The sequence below is a fragment of the Panthera leo genome, chromosome C2, assembly GCF_018350215.1.
Source record: "Panthera leo isolate Ple1 chromosome C2, P.leo_Ple1_pat1.1, whole genome shotgun sequence".
NCBI lineage: Eukaryota > Metazoa > Chordata > Mammalia > Carnivora > Felidae > Panthera > Panthera leo.
The window spans coordinates 46,002,505-46,026,902 of NC_056687.1; the positions used below are offsets into that span (position 1 = coordinate 46,002,505).

A 24,398-nucleotide genomic window follows, 5' to 3' on the forward strand; every position below is an offset into this window, starting at 1 on the left:
CTTTTAAGTTAAATCAATTAAATATTACCCTATGTATACTTTCACCCACCTCTGATAATAACTTGAGTATGAAAATGCAGAAAATGTCCCTCCAGTGTTATTTCCACTTTCTAACTTAATAAGGGCCCACAGATTGGATTTAAGATTTTTCAATTATTTACTGATTTGGGATTGCATGGAAGGAAATCCATTCCAAATAAATATACATTTAACAATTACAATTATTGGCATTAGTTATTTATATTGCATGCACTAGGTTCCCATTTTTCCTCAATTTTATTCTGCAAAAAAAAAAAAAAAAAAAAAATTGGTGGAGAAGAAAGGGCTCTCAAGCCCTTGATGGGAATAGCTAGAGAAAGTCAGTTCTAATCACGGTAAAAACAAAGACAAAGCAACTTTTAAATATGGAAAGAACTTTGAGCAGTGCTAGTATATTTGTGAACTATATAAAGTTTCTAGCATAAATTAAAATGACAGTCTCTATTTCATATACATTTTCCATGGGATACTAAAGTTGGAATTTTGAATAAAAGAAAAAGAAAGTATTCTCAGTATTAACAACTTTTAATAAAAACCAGAATTAAGACAAATATTTACCCCCAATCTCTGAGCTTTTTCCTCGTTTCATCTTCAGCCTTCCTCTAATACTTCCTCTCTCCCTCTTCACTGTCTGGTCTTTCCTACACCTATCCATCTATGAATACACTATGGATACTCATAGTGGGCAGCAGACAAATGCCATCTGCTCTCCACATTCCTTGGCGTCTCTATTTCATTCTCCTCGCTGTTGTGCCATTTGTTTCCCATTCACTACTCATTACTCTCTGACTTCAACTCTATCACAAAATAGAAACTGCTCTCACTAAAGCCACTGCTAATCTCTTAATTCCCACATTTAATGATCACTGATCACTCACCCTACCAGAGCACTTACTTCACTTTTGGCACTGTACTTCACTCTCTTTAATTCCACAACACTCAGCTTTACAATTCCTTTATGCTTCTATGATCACTCTGCCCAGTATCGTTTTCTGGTCTTTCCTTTTCTCCTATTGTATAAGCTACAGCTGTTGGTTGCAAGACGGAAAGAGTTAATTGAACGGAAAGTGGATTTAACATAGAATTTCTAGAGGAGTTGGAGAAACCCACTGGAGAAATGGACAGGAACATAAAGACAGATTGTCAGCAGCCAAAATTATGTCCCTCTTCTATCTAACTCAAAAAGAGCTGTTGCCTTGCTGCTGAATGTGGAATGCAATAGCTCACACCGATAATGCCACTGATGTGGGTGCAGGATCCATTTTCTGAGGTCTTAATATTGCTCCCTTGATTGATTTAGCAATGAAAATTCTTTTTTTCCCCCCTGAACTTTTGTTTACTTCTCTCCATATTCCAAATCTAGAGTAGGTGTTTGGCCAAACCTACATCAAGTCCCCTCATTCTATGTGCAAGGGGATGGGAAAGTTTCTAGAACTGCTGGTTTCTAGGCTGTATGACAGCTTTTGTCTGCCACTAAGACTCATGTGGTAGAATAGAGGGTTAAATATTATCCATCTAATAAACGACTTACATCCATTTCATAATCTCTTTACTACAACTTTCTGAAGTTACTTTCTATGCCCTCCTTGTTTTTACTTTATGCACAGTCTCTAATGGGTGAGTCATATATAACTATGCTTTTAGTCACCCCAACGCCTCCCAAGTCATTTCTATTAAGATCTTATAGAACAATATTGCTGAGTACGTCTCACCTGGATGGTCCCAGAATGCTCCTTGCAAAAATTGGCCAGTACGCCTGAGTCCTCAGTCTCAGTTTTTGATGACCATCTATCCAGGCACCAAGCGTCTTCTTCCTTCACTGACCACCTCCCCTCACATGTAATAGGTTACCGAGTCCTAGTAACTATACACTCTGACTTATTTTGATCTATCACTTTGTCCCACTCATCACCCCCAACGTCATATCACACATGGACTAAGAACTTCACATGCTATTTGATCAACTGGGGAGCATTTATATAATGCATATTATTACAACGAAATTATGAGCTACCAAATTAATCTCTACATTAATATCTCACAATCTGTATTTTGTACAAAAACTCCCTTAGACAATTCTGATGTATAATTTGGTTTGGGAATCACTGGACATTAGTAACAGCTTCCTGATTAGTATCCTTAACTCTACTGTCCCCTCCCTTCAGCCTATTTACTACTACCAAACATTTAATTTAACAAATATCTGATGATGTCATTCCACGTCTTAAAACTTTTCAGCCCATGCCTATTGTTTGGAAAATAAAATTGAAGATATTTCACAGGGCATTCAACTCTGTATAATCCAAGCCCTTCTAACATCTGCACTTTTGATGCTGCATCAACGTTCTACACACAGAATTTCCCTACTTCATTCAATTGTTACTCCATAAGTTTGCTCATGTTCAGAATGTTTTTCCTGTCTTCTAAATCTGCTTATTCTTTACATATTTTGAATTGAAATAATTGTGTTTTTTCCAACATAACAATTCCCCCAAATAGCTTCCATGTAAGAGTAAATAAAATTAAAGGGTCTTCAGGCTAGTGTACGGTTTTATTTCAGTTACCCTCACTGAATTTTCTTTTATAAACCTTAATGAATGTTCTTTTTACATTTAATGCTTTTAATTTCAGATGCCATCTATTAAGAATATGGGAACTAAAAATGCAACAGAGCTAAAAGAGTTTGTTCTCATGGGACTTACATATCAACCAGAGTGGCAAATTCCTTTGTTCCTGGTATTCCTAGTTATATATCTCATCACCATTATGGGAAACCTTGGTCTGATTTCTCTCATATGCAATGAGCCTCAGCTTCACATCCCCATGTACTTTTTCCTTGGGAATCTGGCATTTGTGGATGTTTGGCTATCATCCACAGTGACCCCTAAGATGTTGGTCAACTTCTTTGCCAAGGGCAAGATGATCTCTCTCTCTGAATGCATGATACAATTTTTTTCCTTTGTAATGAGTGCCACCACAGAATGTTTTCTGCTGGCAACAATGGCATATGATCGATATGTGGCCATATGCAAGCCTTTACTTTATCCAGTAATTATGACCAGTAGACTATCCATGCAGCTATTAGTTTCATCATTTGTAGGTGGACTTCTTCATGCCATAATTCATACAGGCTTTTTATTCAGATTAACGTTCTGTAATTCTAACATAATACATCACTTTTACTGTGACATCATGCCATTATTTAAAATTTCTTGTACTGATCCTTCTATTAATGTTCTGATAGTATTTATTTTTTCTGGATCAATTCAGATGTTCACCATTCTGACTGTTCTTGTCTCTTACACATCAGTTCTCTTTACAATCTTAAAAAAGAAGTCTCTACAAGACATAAGGAAAGCCTTCTCCACCTGTGGAACCCATCTCTTATCTGTCTCTTTGTACTATGGTCCTCTTCTCTTCATGTATGTGCGCCCTGTATCTGCACAAGCAGATGATCAAGATATGATGGACTCTCTATTTTACACTGTCATAATTCCTGTGTTAAATCCAATTATCTATAGCTTGAGAAATAAAAAAGTCATAGATTCACTGAGAAAAATGTTAAAGAGAAAAGCTTAGATCTCATACTAATATCTATTCTCCTTTCATTAAAATGACAAGATTGTGCAGATTAGATATTGCTATGTGTTGATTAGTATTAAAATTTTTTTGCAGTTATAATTGCCCTAATCTTTCATTTATTTATTTTTAAATCTTTGCTTATTTTGAGAGAGAGTGTGCATGCATGCATAAGAGCAGAGGAGGGACAGAGAGGGAGGAAGAGAGAGAATCTTAAGCAGGATCATGTTGTCAGTGCAGAGCCCAACATGGGGCTCGCTCGATCTCACAAACCATGAGATCATGACCTGAGCCAAAATCAAGAGTCAGACGCTTAACTGACTGAACCACCCCAGCACCCCATTTGCCCTACTGTTTTAATGACTTAAGGTGGGAGAACCTGATAATCTACTTAAAATATTTGTCTTTGCTAGTCAAAAACACACAAGGAATTTTAATCAGGCATTCCTATCATACTTAAATAATTAAAGGAGAAAACAAAAATGAAAACATTTCACAGGCTTGTACATTCTTCAGTGTGACTTTATAAATGCATTAAGTACTAAAATACATAGTGCCTCTGAATAGAACTTGATTACTATGTTTTTGATCCTTATACAGCTTGATAGCCTGGAGACCCATATTGAATTTAGCTTGATAGTATAGGCAGATTTGTGTTTGAGTGAACAGAGGCAAATTCTAGGAATTCTGCAGCCCTCAAAAGGTTTTTCTTTCCACTTATTTGAAGCCTGGTGAATTTTGCTTCTTGTGGAGATTCAACTTTCATGTCACAGAAAGAAATAAAAAGAAATAGGAGAAACAGGGTAAAAATGACAAAGGTGTTAAGACAATGAAGACAGGGCCAAACTATAAGAGATGCTTAGCTTAGTGTGCTTAGAGGGAGCAAAGGCAAGTTGCCTCTCATTGTCTATGATGCCTTCTATGGGTCCTTTCTAACTATGTTTGTATGTGGTTGGGCAATCTGGAAAACTTCACTAATAACCAAAACTAATAAACTTCAAATAGGGCTTCAAATGTACATTACCAAAGTCTAAATAATGTTAAGTTGATAGAATGTCATAGCGTGCAGTGAGTGGCTCAGAGAGACATGAAAATCAACAAGAGTTTAGATGTTTTGTGCCTCAAAGTCCATTAATGTTACTTATTATTACACTCCATTTGCTAAATTTAATGAGTGATTCATCTTCAAGTCCACCCCACCTTTCCTCTCTCACCACTAATTCTGTACACCGTCCTACTGATACCACTAAGGCTCTCACCCCCATAATTACCTACCTCTGTGATTTGTGACACTCTATAGTTACTTAACCCCTTCCTCTTGCTGATTCTCTTTTAATTCCAAAAAAAAGGTGTTAGGTTGTTCTTTATAAGCATAATTCAGATTAATGATATCCCTTTTCAATAACATTTAATAGAATGTCTTTGCTACTAGCTTATGTGGATATATGGCATATATATATCTGGACTTATGTACATATATATATATACATGTATTTGTTCATGCGTAAGTCCAGATTATATGTTATATATCTACCAGCATCTTTTCTACCCTGCATTTATTCACCCTGGCATTGAGGCTTTTATTTTTAATTTTGTTAGTATTTATTTATTTTTTAAGGAGAGAGAGACATAGTGTGAGCAGGGAAGGGACAGAGAGAGAGAGAGGGAGACACAGAATCTGAAGCAGGCTCCAGGCCCTGAGCTGTCAGTGCAGAGCCCTATGCAGGGCTGTGAGATCATGACCTGAGCCAAAGTTGGGTGCTTAACTGACTGAGCCACCTGGTGCCCCATTTTTTTAAACCTTGGCTTAATTCTGAAGTCCCTTCCCTCCTAAGTGCCCTAATAGGTCCTGTGTTAAATCCATATAGAGTTACTGAAAGCTTTTTAGACATACCTCACTCTCTCAGGTTCAGCATTTTTCTCATATGCATCCCTCCAGGGAGAATAAAATCCTCCACTCCACACCACAACTACCAATTTTTATTTGTAATTGAAATGATATCTTTTCTTCAAGTTCTGTCTTAAATGTTACAACTTCCTTGATGCATTTGCAGATTACCTTAAAGAGGATAGGAATGCATATTCATGTGAAGCATTGTTAGTTTATTTATCCTTAGATCACACTTGGTCTTCAAAAGTACTTATTTTTGGTCTACACACTTAGATGACAATTTAGAAGTCCTAGAACTCTTTCTATCTTGTGCAGTGCATAGGACATGACTTACACACAAGGTCCTAAGTAAGTATTTGTGAAATACTTATGAAATTTAAAAATCTTACAGCCTAAATACGTGGAATATAGTAGACTGTCACTCTTTTTCAGTATGGTCATGAGCTCAGAGAGATTACTAGGTTTGGTATGGCTGCTGCAGGCCAGCTCTCCTTCCTATTTCTTTCATGATAATCTCAACTATCATAAACCAATAGTGAATTCTTCTTCTTTTTTTAAAAAAAATTTTTAACGTTTATTCATTTTTGGGAGACAGAGAGAGACAGAGCATGAGTGGGGAAGGAGCAGAGACAGGGAGGCACAGAATTTGAAGCAGGCTCCAGGCTCCGAGCTGTCAGCACAGCAGCGGCTCAAACTCACGAACCGTGAGATCATGACCTGAGCTGAAGCCGGACGCTCAACCAACTGAGCCACCCATGTGCCCCCAATAGTGAATTCTTCTTCTTAACATTAGATTTAGCACCTGGGAAAGCATAACAAAATATCAAGGAGAAGCCCTTTAATTAGATGCTTGTTTAAAGATATAAAACATATAAATATTTAAAACTAAAGTCATTATTATGTATTTCTGGAAGTACAAGTCACAAGATTAAAACAGGTAATCTGCCCTTTTTGTTTCTCTGAGGAGAGGCCCTCAAGCCCCAGTAAAGGAAATGAATGGATCACAGTCCAACTGCTTTTACTCTTTAAACCTGAAGAATTCATGTTATTTCATATATCTATAGCTACATTGATTTTTGTTGCTATATAATATTCCCTTTGTTCTGCTTTTTCTTGTCAATTGTCTAGATTTTTTTCATTCATTTGTTGTTATGACACCAAAGCGAAAATAATAATATGAACTACTACTGTGTATTTCTTTAGCCATTAGAAAGGTATGTTTTCCTGTTTTTTTCTTTGAATGAGAAGTTTGACATCCAGCTGTGACTCTGTGAGCATGATGTGTTACCTGTCAAGTCTTACTTCAGGCTGGATGAGTATGGGACAGACAGTTGGGGGCCTCTCAGGAGCTCAGATTTCCTCTGCAGCCCCCTGTTGTATATGTCAGGTCTATAGATTCCTTTGTTCCAGTTTGAACTTCAGTAAAATACCAACTACTTTATTCCTTCTAGAAATTCACCAAAAAGCTTTGCCCATTGGTGTAATCCTATTATCATTTCTGTTATAGATCTATTCATTTTATACATTATTTTTGTCATCTAAGTAGCATGTTCGGAAAGAGGTAAAATATACATCTGTGTAAAGCCCATATTTTAATTCTGGTGATTCCTTTAAAAAGAAACTATGAAATTACATATGTATTATTTAATAGATATTTAGATGTAAAGGATGATATTACAATGCTAAATTCACCTAGTTGTCTGGAACTACCACTGCTGATGTGGGATTAAACCATCCCTTAGAAATATAGATAACATACTTGAAATGCTCTTTATTATCAAGGTGCATTCGCTTTCTTAATCTGGAGATTTAAAAGAACTCACAGTTCCTACAAAAAGCTTATTCACAGTGAAGAAAACCACCAACAAAACAAAAAGGCAACCTACTGAAAGGGAGAAGATACTTGCAAATGATATATCCAATAAGTGGTTAATATCCAAAATACATAAAGAATTTATACAACTGAACACCAGGAAACCCAAACAATCTGATTAAAAATGGGCAGTGGATGGGGCGCCTGGGTGGCTCAGTCAGTTAAGCAGCCGACTTCGGCTCAGGTCATGATCTCGCGGTCTGTGAGTTTGAGCCCCGCGTCGGGCTCTGTGCTGACAGCTCAGAGCTTGGAGCCTGTTTTAGATTCTGTGTCTCCCTCTCTCTGACCCTCCCCCGTTCATGCTCTGTCTCTGTCTCAAAAATAAATAAATGTTAAAAAAAAAATTAAAAAAAAAATGGGCAGTGGATCTAAATAGACATTTCTCCAAAGAAGACATACAGATGGCCAACAGACAGTGAAAAGATGCTCAACGTTACTAATTATCAGGGAAATGCAAATAAAAACGACAATTAGATACCACCTTATACCTGTAAAAATGTCTAAAATCAAGCCACAAGAAATAACAGAAGACAGGGGTGCCTGGGTAGCTCAGTAGGTTCAGCATCCAACTTTGGCTCAGGTCATGATCCTGTGGTCCATGAGTTTTACCCCTGCACCGGGCTCTGGGCTGACAGCTGAGAGCCTAGAGCTTCCTTCAGATTCTGTGTCTCCCTCTCTCTCTGTCCCTCCCTTGTTCACACTCTGTCCTCTCAAAAACAAACACACATTAAAAAAATTAAATAAAAAAAGAAAAAATAATAAAGGACAAAAAGGAACTCTCATGCATTTGGTGAGAATGCAAACTGGTGTAACCACTGTAAAAAACAGTATGGAGTTTCCTCAAAAAAATAAACAGAATTATCATATGATACAGTAATTCTTCTTCTGAGTATTTACCTGAAGAAAATGAAAAAACTAATTCAGAAAGATATATGCAACCCTATGTTTATTACAGCACTGTTTACAATAGCCAAGATGTGGGAGTGACCCAAGTGCCTATCCATAAATGAATGCATAAAGAAGAAATTGTAATAGTGGAATATTACTCATCCATAAAAAAGAATGAAATCTTGCCATTTGCAAAAACATGGAAGGACCTAGAGAGTACTATGCTAAGTGAAATGTAAGTTGGAGAAAAACAAAGGCCATATGATTTTACTCAGATGTGGAATTTAAGAAAAAAAAACAAATGAACAAAACAAAGAAAAAAAGAGACAAATATAAAAAGCAGACAAATACAGAGAACAAACTGGTGGTTATCAGAGGGGAGGATCGGTAAAACAGATAAAAGAGATTAAGAGTACACTTACCATGATGAGCTGTGAGAAATGTATAGAATTGTTGAATCACTATATTGTACATCTGAAATATAACACTGTATGCTAATTATACTTGAATAAAAATTTAAAAATAAAATAACTTACAGTTCCTACCTCTTTAAACACATATACTATATACATTTTTTTTCATCACTTTCCAATACTTTCTTTTGTTCAGAAGATTGTTAAAAAAAGTATCTTAGATTGTATTCAAAGAACCAGGTTAAGAAAAAAAAATAAACACCAATCAACACTAGAACAGTATTTCTCAACATCTAGGTTGTAGAGTAGCTATGGTAAAATCTTACTGAGTATGTGTATTAGGTGTATGTCACAATCTCTCTGGTATAGGCTTTCATGTTGTTGTTCTTTTAAAATGGTGGTCTTTAAACATTAAGATCATGTGGAGAGTTTGTGAAAACATATTGACAGGCTCCACCATTAGTGTTTCTGAGTCAGCAATGTTAATTCTGTTGGTTTGAAACCATACTTAAAATAATCAGTGAAGCAAAATTTTTGTAATATTTAGAGACCAGTCAAAATAGAGTTTCTACACATTCTCTATCTCCTACTTAAACACAATATGCAAATATTCTAAAGGTTTCTATCTTCTGGTTTGTACTTTCCTCCCTGCTATGGGAGGGGGGTCCAGATTTCATTTGGGCTTCTGTTTCAAAGGATGAAGAATTCTGGACCATTTTATAACTTTCTCTTGGGTGCCATGATTGAAAGTGATGATAGCAAATCAAAACTCCATTGCCTCATTTGAGTAAGGTTAATGGATAGGACCTCAGTTAATTAAAAAAAAATAATTTTCAAGCTTATTTAAGAAACAAAGCAGATGAACATATGGGAAAGGGGGAGGAAAGAGAAAAGAGGGAAATAAACCACAAGAGACTCTTAACAATAGAGAACAAACTGAGGGTTGATGGAAGAGAGTTGGAGTTGGGCTAGATGGGTGATGGGTATTAAGGAGGGCACTTGTGATGAGCACTGGGTGTTGTATGTAAGTGATGAATCACTGAATTCTGTTTCGGAAACCAATATTGCACTGTATGTTAACTAAAATTTAATTTAAGAAAATGAAAAAAAAAGACATTTCAAGCTGGATCAACTTTAGGTTCATCATTATCAATGAAAATTCACAACCAAGATGTTCCAGATGTTATAATAAAGTGATGTTTACCTTTTCTGAGAAGGTACTTTCTAAATGAGACTAATTTGGAGTGCATGAGTGGCTCAGTCAGTTAAGTGTCTGATTCTGCATCTCAGCTCTTGAACTCAGGGTCATGAGTTCAAGCCCTATGTTTGCCTCCATGCTGGGTGTGAAGCCCACTTAATTACCTACCTACCTACCTACCTACCTACCTAACTAATTAAAAGACTTATTTGTGGGAAACAGCTAACAGTAGCATCATGACATTTTCTTCTATTTTCAATGTAAAGCAAGAAATTGAATAAATCACAATGAATTGTTTTATTAGTATAGGATTTTCCAGTGTAGCAGAATCAATATGATTATATAGATATAGATCTATAAGAAGAAATCTTTATAATATAAAGATTTTTTAATACAATATTGGCTCATATAATTATTAAGTCTGAGAAACTGCCGTTTGCAAGCTAGAGACAGGGAGAGCCTTTGTTGTAGCTCAAAGGCCTGACCCAGGAGAACTATGGTATAGATTCCAGGCCAAGTCTGAGTCCTCAAATCAGGATCACCAAGGGCAGGGAAAGATCAATGTAAACCAGCCAGGCAGAGATACATTCAGCCATCCTCTGTCTTTTTTGTTTAATTCAGACGCTCACCATAATGGTGAGCTCTATCTGCTTTACTTAGTCCACCAATTCAATACTAATAACTTTTGGAAATACTCTTACAAACACAACGAGAAAAAATGTTTAATAAGATATCTGGACATCCTGCAGTCTAGTCAAATTGACACATAAAATGAAACATCATAAGTCCACCCAATGTCACTTTGCACACACACACACACACACACACACACACACACAATTCCTTAAATTATATTTAATCCCCAAATTAGGACAACAGCATGGTGATAATTCTGCCTCACATGATAAAAGTATGCTGTGTACATCGAAAATGCACTAAACCCTTCCCCAGAGGAGGAGGTGAATTCCTTGAGTAATATTTTCTCATCTTTTTGATATCTGGTAACTTAAATATTATGATGTCAAATTAACAATGCTTAATTACTATAAGATATAGGCAATACATCTTATGTTACATGGATAAAGGAATAATAGTGAAAAGAAACCAAAGACATTTGCTACATGTACACATACAGGCACGCAAAAACGTACTCATAAAATTAAGGAGGCAAATACTCCTGGCAATTGCTGTCCTCATTTCTGTAACTGATTATGTATATATAGCTAGAATTTATAACTACAGTCCTCTATTACCCATTGCATATTCCCTCTGCCTTCAGTAAGTACCTAGCTGGTCAGGTCCTTTACGTGATGGGGTAACACAAACTTTTATTCCTAAAGAGTCTGGGCCAATAGAAGTCCTTCCTACATTAATTTTTTGAAGTTTTCTATTGACCATAATCACAAGGAATGATATACTGAGAGACACCCTAAATGATCTGTATTCCAGACACATTCATCCTTACCTCCACTGTGGACTAGTCCCATTTTCCCTTGATAATCAGCATCAACCACCAGAGCCAACACAGTAACTTCATTTTTTTCTGACCATTCAAGGAATGTAGAACTCAAAGAAACCATGCTGATCTTTTTTTCTTTCTTTCATGATTTTATTTAAATTCAAGTTATTTAACATATAGTGTAATATTGGCTTCAAGAGTAGAATTCAGTGATTTATCATTACATATAACACCCAGTGCTTATCACAACAAGTGGCCTCCTTAATGCCCATAACCCATTTAGCCAATCCCCCCACACGCTTCCCATCCAGCAACCCTCAGTTTATTCTCTACAGTTAAGAGTCTCTTATGGTTTGCCTCCTTCTCTGTTTTTATATTATTTTATTTTTCCTTCCCTTCCCTTATGTTCATCAGTTTTGCTTCTTAAATTCCACGTATGAATGAAATCATATGGTATTTGTCTTTCTCTGACTGAGTTATTTTGCTTACCATAATATACTCTAGTTCCATCCACATGGAAAAGGCAAAAATTCATTCTTTTTGATGGCTGAGTAATATTCCATTGTGTATATATACCCTCTGCCTTATCCACTCATCAGTTGATAGACATTGAGGCTCTTTCCATAATTTGGCTGTTGTTGATAGTGCTGCTATAAACATTGGGGTGCATATTCCCTTTTGAATCAATATTTTTGTATCCTATTTTTGTATCCTATAGATAAATTCCTGCTAGGGCAATGGCTGGGTAGTAGGGTAGCTCTATCTTTAACTTTTTGAGGAAATTCCACACTGTTTTCCAGAGTGGCTGAACCAGTTTACATCCCCCCAACAGTGTAAGAGGGTTCCCCATTCTCCACATCCTCACCAACATCTGCTGTTTCTTGAGTTCATTTTAACCATTGTGATAGGCATGAGGTGGTATCTTATAATTTTGATTTGTATTTCCCTGATGATGAGTGATGCTGAGCATTTTTTTCATGTGTCTATTAGCCATCTTTACGTCTTCTTTAGAGAAATGTCTGTCCATGTGTTCTGCCTATTTCTTAATTGAATTATTTATTGTTGGGGAGTTGAGTTTGATAAGCTCTTAATATATTTTGGAAACTTGCCCTTTATCCAATACTAAAATTTCTGCAAGAATTATTAAAGGGGGCCCTTTGAGTGGGAAAGAGAGACCAAAAGCAATATAGACTAGAAAGGAACACAGGCAATCCACAGGAACAGCAATTTTACAGCTAACACGATGGCACTAAATTCATGTCTATTAATATCTATTCTTAATGTAAATGGACTAAATGTTCCAATCAAAACACACAAGATATCAGAATGGATAAAAAAACCAATACCCATTGATATACTGCTTATAAGAGACTCATTTTAGATCCAAAGACACTTCCAGATTGAAAGTGAGGGGGTAGAGAACCATTTATCATGCTAATGGATATCAAAAGAAAGCTTGAATAGCCATACTTATATCAGAAAAACTATATTTTAAACTAAAGACTACAATAAGAAATGAAGAAAAGCACTATATCATAATAAAGGGGTCTATCCAACAAAAAGATCTAACAATTATAAATATTTATGCCCTCGACTTGAAAGAAGTAAAGAATATAAATCAATTAATAAACAAACTTAGAGAAACTCATTGATAATAATACAATAATAGTAGGGGACTTTAATATCCCGCTTGTAGCAATGAACACATCATCTAAGCAGATGATCAACAGGGGAACAATGACTTTGAATGACACACTGGATCAAGTGAACTTTACATATATATTCAGAGCATTTCACTCTAAAGCAGCAGAAAACACATCCTCACCCAAAACCAGCAGAAGAAGGGAAAAAATAAAGATTAGAGGAGAAATAAATGATATAGAAATTAAAAACACAGAACAGATCAACAAAACTAAGAACAGGTTCCTTGAAAAAAATTAACAAAATTGATAAAACCCTAGCCAGACTTATCAAAAACAAAAGAAAAAGGGCTCAAATAAATAAAATCATGAATGAAACAAGAGAGATCACAAACAGCACTGAAAAAATACAAACTATAAAAAGAGAGTATTATGAGAATTATATGCCAACAAATTGGGCAATCTTGAAGAAATGGATAAATTTCTAGAAACATATTAAGTACCAAAACTGAGACAGGAAGAAGTAGAAAATGTGAACAGACCCATAACCAGCAAAGAAATGGAATCAGTAATTAAAAATATTCTAACGAACAAGAGTCCAGGTCCAGATGGCTTCCCAGGGGAATTTTACCAGCTATTTAAAGAAGAATTAATACCTAGTTTTCTGAAACTGTTCCAAAAAAAGAGAAATGGAAGTAAAACTTCCAAACTCATTCTATGAAGCCAGCACTACCTTTATTTAAAAACCAGACAAAGACCACACTAAAAAGGAGAATTATAGTCCAATATCCCCGATGAACATGGATGCAAAAATTCTCAACAAGTTACTAACAAATCAAATCCAACAGTACATTAAAAGAAATATTCACTACAATCAAGTGGGATTTATTCCTGGGCTGTAGAGGTGGTTCAATATCCAAAAATCAATAAATGTGATACACCACATTAATAAAAGAAAGGATAAGAACCTGATAATTCTCTCAACAGATGCAGAAAAAGCATTTGACAAAATATAGCACCCTTTCTTGATAAAAACTCTGAAGAAAGTAGGGATAGAAGGAACATACCTCAGGACACCAGGGTGGCTCAGTCAGTTAATTGTCTGATTCTTGATTTTGGCTCAGGTCATGATCTTGTAGTTTGTGAGATTGGGTCCTGTATTGGGCTCTGTGCTGACAGCTCAGAGTCTGCTTACGATTCTCTCTCCCTTTCTCTCTGTCTCTGTCTCTCCATCAAAATAAATAAATAAAAATTAAAAAAAAAAAACAAGGAACACACCTCAACATCGTAAAGGCCATATGCAAAAAATCCACACATTATATGCGAAAAACTGAGAGCCTTTCCCCTAGGGTCAGGAATGAGAAAGGGGTGTTCATTCTCAACATAGTACTAGAAGTCCTAGCTTCAGCAATCAGAGAATAAAAAGAAATAAAAGGCATCCTAATCAGCAAGGAAGAGGTCAAATTTTCACTCTTCTCAGATGACAGGATATTCTGCATGGAAAACCTGAGAGACTCCACTAAAACACTGCTAGAACTGATACATGAATTCAGCAAAGTCACAGGATATAAAATCAGTGTACAGAAATTGGTGGCATTTCTATACACCAATAATGAAGCAGCAGAAACAGAAATCAAGAAATCAATCACATTTCCAATTGCACAAAAACCATAAAATACCTAGGAATAAACCTAACCAAAGAGGTAAAAGATCTGTACTCTGACAAACTATAGAACACTTAATGAAAGAAATTGAAGAGGACACAAAGAAATGAAAAAACATTCCATGCTCATTAGATTGGAAGAACGAACACTGTTAAAATGTCTGTACTACCCAAAGCAATCTCCACATTCAATGCAATCCCTATCAAAATAACATCAGCATTTTCCATAGAGCTAGAATAAACAATTCTAAAAATTGTATGGAAGGAAAAAAGACCCTCAATAGCCAAAGTAGTGTTGAAAAAGAAAAGCATAGCTGGAGGCAACACAATTCCAGACTTCAAGCTCTATTACAAAGCTGTAATAATCAAGACAGTAGGATACTAGCACAAAAAAAAGACACATAGATCAATGGAACAGAATAGAAAACCCAGAAATGGACTCACAATTATATGGTGAACTAATCGACAAAACAGGAAAGAATATCCAATGGAAAAAAGAGAGTCTCTTCAACAAATAGTGTTGGGAAAACTGGACAGCAACATGCAGAAGAATGAAACTGGACCACTTTTTTTACACCATACATAAAAATAAATTCAGAATGGATGAAGGATCTAAATGTCAAACAGTAAATCATCAAATTCCTAGAGGAGAACACAGGCAGCAACCTCTTTGACCTTGGCCATAGCAACTTTTTCCTATCTTAATTTCCAGCTCAATGGATCACTGTTGTGTGTCCTGATGAAAGTATTCCTCCTTCTGGCTCCAAGACCTCTAGGCTATCAGAACATAAGATCAAGGGAACCCGAAGCAAAAATTATGCCAGGGGGTTACTAGGGGGTAACAATGAGTGGTGCAACTCCCATTTCTGCCCTTTGATTCCTGGACCTGTGGAACCTGGTTATAGGGGAACCATCACCACATATTAAATACTGATGCCAATCAGTATTTAGTACTCTAACCTTGCAAGGTACTGGCATCTAGTTCTGCTACAAATGAGTCTTCAGAAAGGCCATTCCATTATTTTATTGAACAAGTTTCTTCAGAATGGTAGGGAACAGTGCAAGAGCAGTGACTTCTATGATCACAGGCCCATTGCTGCACTTCTTTGTGAAGTAAATTCCTTGGTCAGAAGAAATGTTGTGTATAATACTATGACATGGGTAAGGAATTCTGTTAAGTCCAAGACAACGGTTTTGGTAGAACCAAATTCATGGGGGTGGGCGGAATCTATATCTAGTAAATGTCTATTATAGTAAGAGCAAAACACTTCCTTTCTATGATTGAAACTGTCCAATGTAATCAACCTGCCACCAGGCAGCTGGCTGATCACTCTAGTAAACAGTGGTATATAAGAGACTCATGTTTTAGTTCCTGGTAGACTGAGCACTCAGCAATGGCTATCGCCAAGATGTCCTTAGTAAATGGAAGTCCATGATGTGTACACATGCATATCGTCCTTCCTTGCCATTGGGTCACTTTATTCATGAGCCCATTGGATGATAACAAAAAAATGTTTGAAGAAAAAAGCTGACTATTGTCCAAAATAGGTTATTCTATCCACTTTATTATTTAAATCTTTATCTGCTGAAGTCACCCTTTAATGATTGTTCTTATGAGACACAGATATCTTTATGTTTTTCACCCTTGCAGAGAGATCTGTTCACATACCTCTTCTACAAATTTCCTTAGTCATAGCTCATGAATTGGAATACAATCATACATCTGGACATTTGTCCTCCAAAGTGAACAACCAGGTGCACTGCATCATATTCTGCCACTTTCCATTCACCTCTGTACTTCAGGAATGTCTCAGAGAAGGGTTGTAGTGTTGTAGCTGTCCACTTTTGGATGATGTCTGCATTTTGTGCAGAACAATCTATAAACTAGGCCCCAATTTTGTTTCTTCCTCTGTCAACTGATCCTAGAGAATTCCCCATAGGTGCATCCTGGGAGAGAGGCTAGTGTAGCAGCCTACTGCTAGGCCACTTCTTCATGTAACTGCTGTTGCCTTCAGGGCCTGCTCTGACCCCTACATATATGTATGTGTATATATACATTCACAGGCTCATTCTATTGTGAGATGGAACTGGTATATACATATACATATATATATATATATATATATACACACACACACACACATATATACGTATATATATACATACATATATATATATATATATGTATATATACACACATATGTATATACCAGTTCCATCTCACAATAGAATGAGCCTGTGAATGCCTAACTTAATGTCCTGGTGGATCAAAGAACATCCAGCTTGTAAGGGCGACTTTGGATGCATATTAAATTAGTGGCCCATAGTTAAGCATCCAGTCTAAACTAAGAGCCTATAGCAGGCCAACGGCTGTTTCTTAAAAGAAGAGTAGTTATCCACCAAGGATGGCAGGGCTTTGCCCCAAAATTCTAAGGGCTACACATGAGGCTCACTACAGAAGTCTACCAAAGGCTCCAAACAGCCTCCCTGCCTGATCTGCCACTTAAAGCACCATTGGATCTGCTGAATCACACGGCACAGCGACAGAGCAGCTTCTACAGCAACCAACACTTATGACAAAGATTTTTCCTGTTCTGAGCCTGCTCAAAACTAGCATTTTATCTGGTCACTTGGCAAATGGGCCAGTGTAGCACACCAAAATGAGGATTATACTCTGTCCCAAACCCACAGGGGCTCACTAGGTGTTGTGACTCTCCTTTGGTTGTAAGAGGGGACTTATGCAACAACTTCTCCTTCACCTTGGACGGGGTATGTCCACATGCCCTGTATCACTGGCTCCCTAGGAATTTCACTGAAATAGGCCTCTTAATTTTTGTCAGTTTCTCACCCTCTGTCATGCACCTGTCTTATCAAGAAGCATAGCATAGTTGCTACTTCTTGTTCACTGGGATTGAACATCATAATGTCATCTGTGCAATGAGCCAGTGTGACAGCTTATCAGACACAAACAATAGACACAAACAAGATAAAAAGATACCAAAAAAGGACACAAAAGATACTTTATATCATGTGTCATCAGGGAAATACATGTGAAAACCACAAAGGGATACCACAACCCACTTGTATAAATGACTAAAATTGAAAAAACAACTCTTACTGGAAGTAGCATTACAGATCTTCTGTACTCACAGATAGGTAGCAGAGTGAATTAAGAGATAATTATACAGAATTGAAGGAGTCAGTAAATGTAAGTCAAGCTTGCTTTATGTTAAAGCTGTTTTATTTTTCTCTATTTTGGCCTTCACAGGCCAAATTATAAGCAAGTGAGATAACTGATTAATTGGTCTGCCAAAAAAGATGCTGTCTGCTTTTCCTTATCTTACCAATCAAGTCTCATGTGTAGGTTGAACATTTTTTCCTCCTCTTCAAAGGTCAAGTAAAAATGTCACAAATAAGCAAATTAAATTTTATTTTTCTGAATGAAAGTTCACTGACAACATTGCTAATGCACAAAAGCAAACCTGAGTACGTTACCACCATGTTCAAGTAACTTCATGTCTTTTAAATTGGGGTAAAAACAAAGTCTCTGAACTAGCCTCTATGGGCATGTGTGATCCCACCCACGCTGGCCTTCCTTGCCTCATTTGGTTACTCCTAGCTTCTCCATTTGTAATGTGCCACGTTGTGCTTCTCCCATGACCTAGGCGCTCTGATAATCTAGGCCTTCCAATGATGAAGGCCTTGTGGATGACATATGTCCACAGGCAACAATAACCATGTTAGAAATGAAGACCCTTAGACCCCACTCAGACTTACTGGTACAGAATCTATATTTTAAAAGGTCTCCAGGAGATTCACAAGCATTAAAGCTTGAGAAGCACTGATCTATGGCACCTCTCACTGTGGTTCATCATCTTTGTTCTGCCTTTGACCTCCCCTGAACTTTGCCTAAGATTTCTGATCATACTTCATCTTAAAATGTGGAGTTAGGTGTAGGTCTGGGTTGTGAGCTGTAGATTGTTTGAGGAGGAACTTTCCTTGGGGTTGGCTCTTGAAAGGAATCTAGAACTTTGGTCTCAATAAAATCATGTATGCTTAGCTTAGAGAAGACCATATTAATCAAAGTACTCAGAGCATCAAAATACATAGACAAACTGAAGTTTGTGTAAACATGTCAGAAGTGTCATTTGTGGGAGACAGTAGTGTCATAAAGTGCAATTTCAACTGTTAAAACTAGAAATGTATACCATGACCTGATGTTTACGATTTCAGAGCCTGTATTCTACAGAACGTGTTGCCCTATGGGATACCTGTACTTTTCACACAAATTCAAATCTACAATGCTCAAAAGAGCACCTTACTTTTGTCCTGAGGGGAATCCTTGGGCACTGTTAGGGGAATTTTAGTTCTTCACGCCTTCCTTTTTTTGGCAAAAGCACATAGTTTTATGACAATTGGCCAACTCATATTCAAAACAAACTGGTATAAGCAACATTTTCCTGAGCTTGTGAAGCCTCCAAAGTGAATCAGTGTACAAAGAGTTGCTACCTATGTTATGGTCATTCCATTGCTACTATATTTTTATCTACTTTAGAAAGCCTAACAATTTGAAGCAATTTCCTCAAATTCTTATAAGATATGGGTAAGAGAGAAATGATTTCTATAATATTCATTATTCTTTTCTATACAAAGTTGATATACTATTACATTTATAAAAATTTCACATTGGGTTTACAGGTGCCAAAAAGCCAGGTAAATAATGGAAAAAAATAGTGTGTAAATTGTATATTTTATTTTGATGGCCATAATCTAGATAAGCAAAATAACTGTGAGGCTGAATTACTCCCTTTAACAATGCTTTATTGTCTCTTAACATAGCTATAATGGCTTTAGAAGATAAGTGTGGTGAACTAAAATGTGAAACAATTTAAACTGCATTTAAGTATCAGGTCTTAATGATTCCTACATAAGAAATGGATCTGGTTATTCTGATTAAAAGCTCCATTTGTTTAAGTGATCACATTTTCTGATTAATACTTTTAAAGTCACTTGCATATTAACTCTATCCTTTCTCCCACTTCTGGCAATAATTTCATTGATTATTTTTTATATATGTAGCAGGAAATAGGCAGTAAGTGTCCCTTTGCAGCTCCAGCTTTTACGGCTTGATAAGTACCACACACAAGTTGAACTTCAGAATTTTCAATAATTTAATGATTTGAGATTACATGGAAATAAGCTCTTTTCAAATACATATGCATTCAACAATTGCAACCATTGGTTTTGGTTATCTATGTCACTTGTATTTCACTCTGGTTTTTGACTCAGTTTTATTGTGCTGAAAATAAATGGTGGAGAAAAAGTGCTCTCAAGTAAAACCAGCAGGATTTCTAGAAAAAATAAGTTCTAATTCCTGCAATAAAAATTAGAAAGCACTTTTAATATGAACAGAACTTTTAGACAGTGTTAGTATATATATGAATAGCACAAAGTTTATAAAGTTAAACTTAAAATCTCTTGCATACACATACTCCATAGGAAAATAAATTTGGAAATTTTAAGAGAAAAAGAAAAGATTGACATGCCGACAACTTTACATGAAAACCAAGCTTAAGATAAACTCTGACCCTTTCCTTTTTTGTTGTCCATTGCTTATCTCTGATATGTCCTTCCTCCTCCTTCTTTGTGGTCTTTCCCACACTGACCCATCCATCTAGTATTCTCTACTTAATGCTTTTCTTCCATCTCCTGATCTTTTCACCAGCCAAAATTGCTCCTTCTCCTACTTTTACCTCCTTTCTCTTCTTAATGCCTTCCTCTCCATTTCTCTCTTTTGAAAACTTTTATTAAGACAATATCAGGGAAAAAATGTTCTATTTGTTCACCCACAGCATACATACAACAACTGTCCTCCACATTGTTGGGATGTTCAATTTAATTTCCCTGTTCACTGCTGTGCAATTTGTTTCCCATTCACTTTTCATTAGTCTCTGTCTTCCACTGCATCACATAATGGAAATTTTGTGCTAAAGCCACTAAAAATCTCTTAATTTCCATTCTCAATTATATCTGTTCACACCTTGTCCTAATACAGCATGTATTTTAGCAATTGGTACCATAACTTTCTTTGTCCTTCCTAAATATCTTCCTCTCTTTATGCTCATGACACACATCTGTCCTGTTTCCCTTCTCTTCTTGATCATTCTGCTCAGTATCCTTTCCTGGTCTCTCCCTGACTTTCATCTGTCAGTCAGAGCAATTAGTTTCAACAAGAAATGATGTTTATGAATGGATTTTCTCTAACATAGAAATGCTAGGGAGATAGAAGGAATCAGAAGGAAAAAAATGGGCAGCAACAGAAGAAGCAAGGCAGTCTGTCAGCAACAAAAATCGTGTGCCACCACTGGCTCCATGAGGGCTGTGTTCCCTTGCTATGTGGAAATGCCACTGCCAGCGTCATTGGTGTGAGTGCATGATGCGTTTGCTGGAGTCTTCATATTGTGCCTTGGCTGCCTTAGCAACTCAAATTCTCTTTTCCTTGTCCCTTTTCTCCCTCATTCCAAATTCCAAATCCAGTGTTGGTGGTTTTCAGTTGTCACATCCACATCTCATGTCCCCTCACTCTAGTTGTTAGGGGGACAGGAAAGTCAGTTGTAGCTCCTTTGGCTCCTAGGGTGGATCGTAAACTTTGCCTGCCACTAAGATTATGCAGCAGAAAGAGGATCAGATTGCTATCTAAAAATGATATATATCCTCTATAACCACCTTAGTGTACTTTGTCAGTTTAGTTCCTCACCCTTCTCTTCACTTTGTGTATTCTCCAACGGATAGATGCATACATAGGTATGCCTTCAGCTACCCCAATGACTTTCAAGTCATTATTTGTAGTAGATTCATAGAACAAAGTATTTATTACCTCGCTATTCAGAGGACATTCTCTCTACACACTGGCAATGCATCCTAATTTCATGATTTTTTTAAAATTTGAGTATAGTTAACACACAATGTTACATTAGTTTCAGGTGTAAAACAGTAATTGGAAAAGTTTATACCTTGTGCTATGTTCACCACAAGCATAGCTACCATCTGTCACCATACATTGCTATTACAATCATTGACTATATTCCTTATGCTGTGACTTATTTCCTGACTTACTCATTCCATACCTGGAAGCCCACTCACCCATTTTGCCCACTCCCCCACTCCTCTGGCAAACAAGTTGTTCTCTATATTTATAGGTCTTATTCTTCTCTTTGTTTATTCGTTATTTTAAACTCCAATATGAGTGAAATAATATGATATTTGTCTTTCTCAGTATGACTTATTTCACTTAGTGTAATAGTCTCTGGGTCCATTCCTGTTGTATCAAATGGCCTGATCTTATCCTATTTTTAGGACTGGTAATATTCCATTGTGTGTGTGTGTGTATAGATAGATAGATAGATACATACATACATAGGTAGATATAGATACAGATATGATATTAATATATACATATATATCCATTGTGCATATCCATTGTGTGCGTGTGTGTGTGTGTGTGTGTGTGTGTGTGTATCACACCACATCTTGCTTATTCATTTGTCTATAGATGGACACTTAGGTTGCTTCCATATCTTGGCCATTCTAAATAATGAATGATGCAATAAATATAGTGGTGCATGTACCTTTTCAAATTAGTGTTTTCATTTTCTTTGGGTACACGAATCTATTTAGTCACCGAGTGACTCCTCTATTCTTCAGTGACCACCCCTTCACCTCCAATATGTCACAGAAGTAGTGTTTCTACATTCTAAACTCTTTTCCATCTCTCTCTTCATCTTCCCCATCATTATCAATGTGATTTCACCCATGAACTAGCCATATCATATGTATTTGAATCACTTGAGGAGCAAGTCTAAAATGCAGATTATTAGATTTCATTCTTGACTCACTAAATCTAATTCTAAAATAAAACTTCACGATCTATATTCTGCACAAAAAGTTGCTCAGAGAATTCCAATGTGTAAACTGGGTTGAGAACCAGTGGATAGCAGTAACATCTTCCTGACTAGTATTCCTGACCTCAATTTCTTCTCCCTACAGTCTATTTTCCACACTACCATATATTCACTAAAAAAAGAATCTTACAACGCCACTCCCTTCTCTTACATTTTCAGTGAATGGTTATTCAATGATGAATAATGTTCAAGGTCCTTCCTGGGCTATTCAATTCATTTTATATCCCAGGCTCTTCAAGCTTCTTTCCCTTCACCCAATATCCACATCCCAGATATAGACTTTGCTTTTCATATGCAATCCTATCCCATAAATTTAGCACATATGTGCAATGCCTTTCATTTTCCCAATTCTGTTAACCATGCCACATTTAAAAAATGTGAGTAACTGCATTTATTTCCTAGTCCCCAAAACAGATTCCATTTATTACATAGGTAACACATAAAATTGAGAGGACATTATGATATGCATAATTGTATCTCAAATCTCCTCCCTATATTTTCACATATAAATTCTTACTGACATTTAAAAAACTTATTCCATTTCATTTCAGGCAACACCCAGTGAGGACATGGGAAAGGAAAATGCAACATTGCTGACAGAGTTAATTCTCACAGGACTCACATATGAACCACAGTGGCAAATCCCCCTATTCCTGGTGTTCTTGGTTATCTATCTTCTCACCATTGTGGGGAACCTTGGTCTGATTGCCCTCATATGGAATGAACCTCAGCTTCACATCCCCATGTACTTTTTCCTTGGAAGTTTGGCATTTGTGGATGCTTGGATATCATCCACAGTGACCCCCAAGATGCTGGTCAACTTCTTTGCCAAGAGTAAGATGATCTCTCTCTCTGAATGCATGGTACAATTTTTTTCCTTTGCAATCAGTGTAACCACAGAATGTTTTCTGCTGGCAACAATGGCTTATGATCGCTATGTGGCCATATGCAAACCATTACTTTACCCAGTGATTATGTCCAATACACTATGCATCCGGCTGTTAGTTTTGTCATTTTCAGGTGGCCTTCTTCATGCCATAATTCACAATGCTTTGTTATTCAGATTAACCTTCTGTGATTCCATCATAGTACATCACTTTTACTGTGACATTATGCCATTGTTTAAGATTTCTTGTACTGACCCTTCTATTAATTTTCTGATGGTATTTATTTTCTCTGGGTCAATACAAGTATTCACCATTTTGACTGTTCTTGTCTCTTACACACTAGTTCTTTTTACAATCTTAAAAAAGAAGTCTCTACAAGGCATACGGAAAGCTTTCTCTACTTGTGGAGCCCATCTTTTATCCGTATCTTTATACTATGGCCCCCTTCTCTTCATGTACGTGCGCCCTGGATCTGCACAGGCAGATGATCAAGATATGATGGACTCTCTATTTTATACTGTCATAATTCCTGTGTTAAATCCAATTATCTATAGCCTGAGAAATAAGAAAGTCATAGAGTCATTGAGTAAAATGTTAAAGAGAAATGCTTAGTACTCATACTAGTATCTGTCCTTCTTCCATTAAAATTCCACAAAATTGTGCAGACTAGATGTTGCTATGTGTTGATTGGTGTTTAAAGTTTTTTGCAGTTATAATTGCCTTAGCATTCAAATGACTTAAGGTGAGAATACTAATGACCATCTAAATATGTGTGTATTTTATTCAAAATATAGAAAGAATTTTAATCAGGTATTCCTGTCATACTATAATAATTAAGAAAAAAAATATTTTGTATGTTTGTATGTTTTCAATGTGGCTTCAGAAATGCATTAAGCACTGTAATAGT

The 24,398-nt window shown here is 36.4% G+C and overlaps 2 protein-coding genes across 2 annotated transcripts; both read left to right on the forward strand.

The window, feature by feature from the left end:
* The first annotated feature begins 2,688 nt into the window (after positions 1-2,688).
* LOC122230138 (olfactory receptor 5H2-like) lies at positions 2,689-3,618 on the forward strand. The gene has a single exon (XM_042955839.1). The coding sequence runs from the start codon at positions 2,689-2,691 to the stop codon at positions 3,616-3,618; it is 930 nt and encodes a 309-aa protein (XP_042811773.1).
* A 19,537-nt stretch (positions 3,619-23,155) lies between these two features.
* LOC122230147 (olfactory receptor 5H2) lies at positions 23,156-24,103 on the forward strand. The gene has a single exon (XM_042955850.1). It carries the CDS (start codon positions 23,174-23,176, stop codon positions 24,101-24,103), a length of 930 nt encoding a protein of 309 aa, XP_042811784.1. The 5' UTR covers positions 23,156-23,173.
* The last annotated feature ends 295 nt before the right edge of the window (positions 24,104-24,398 follow it).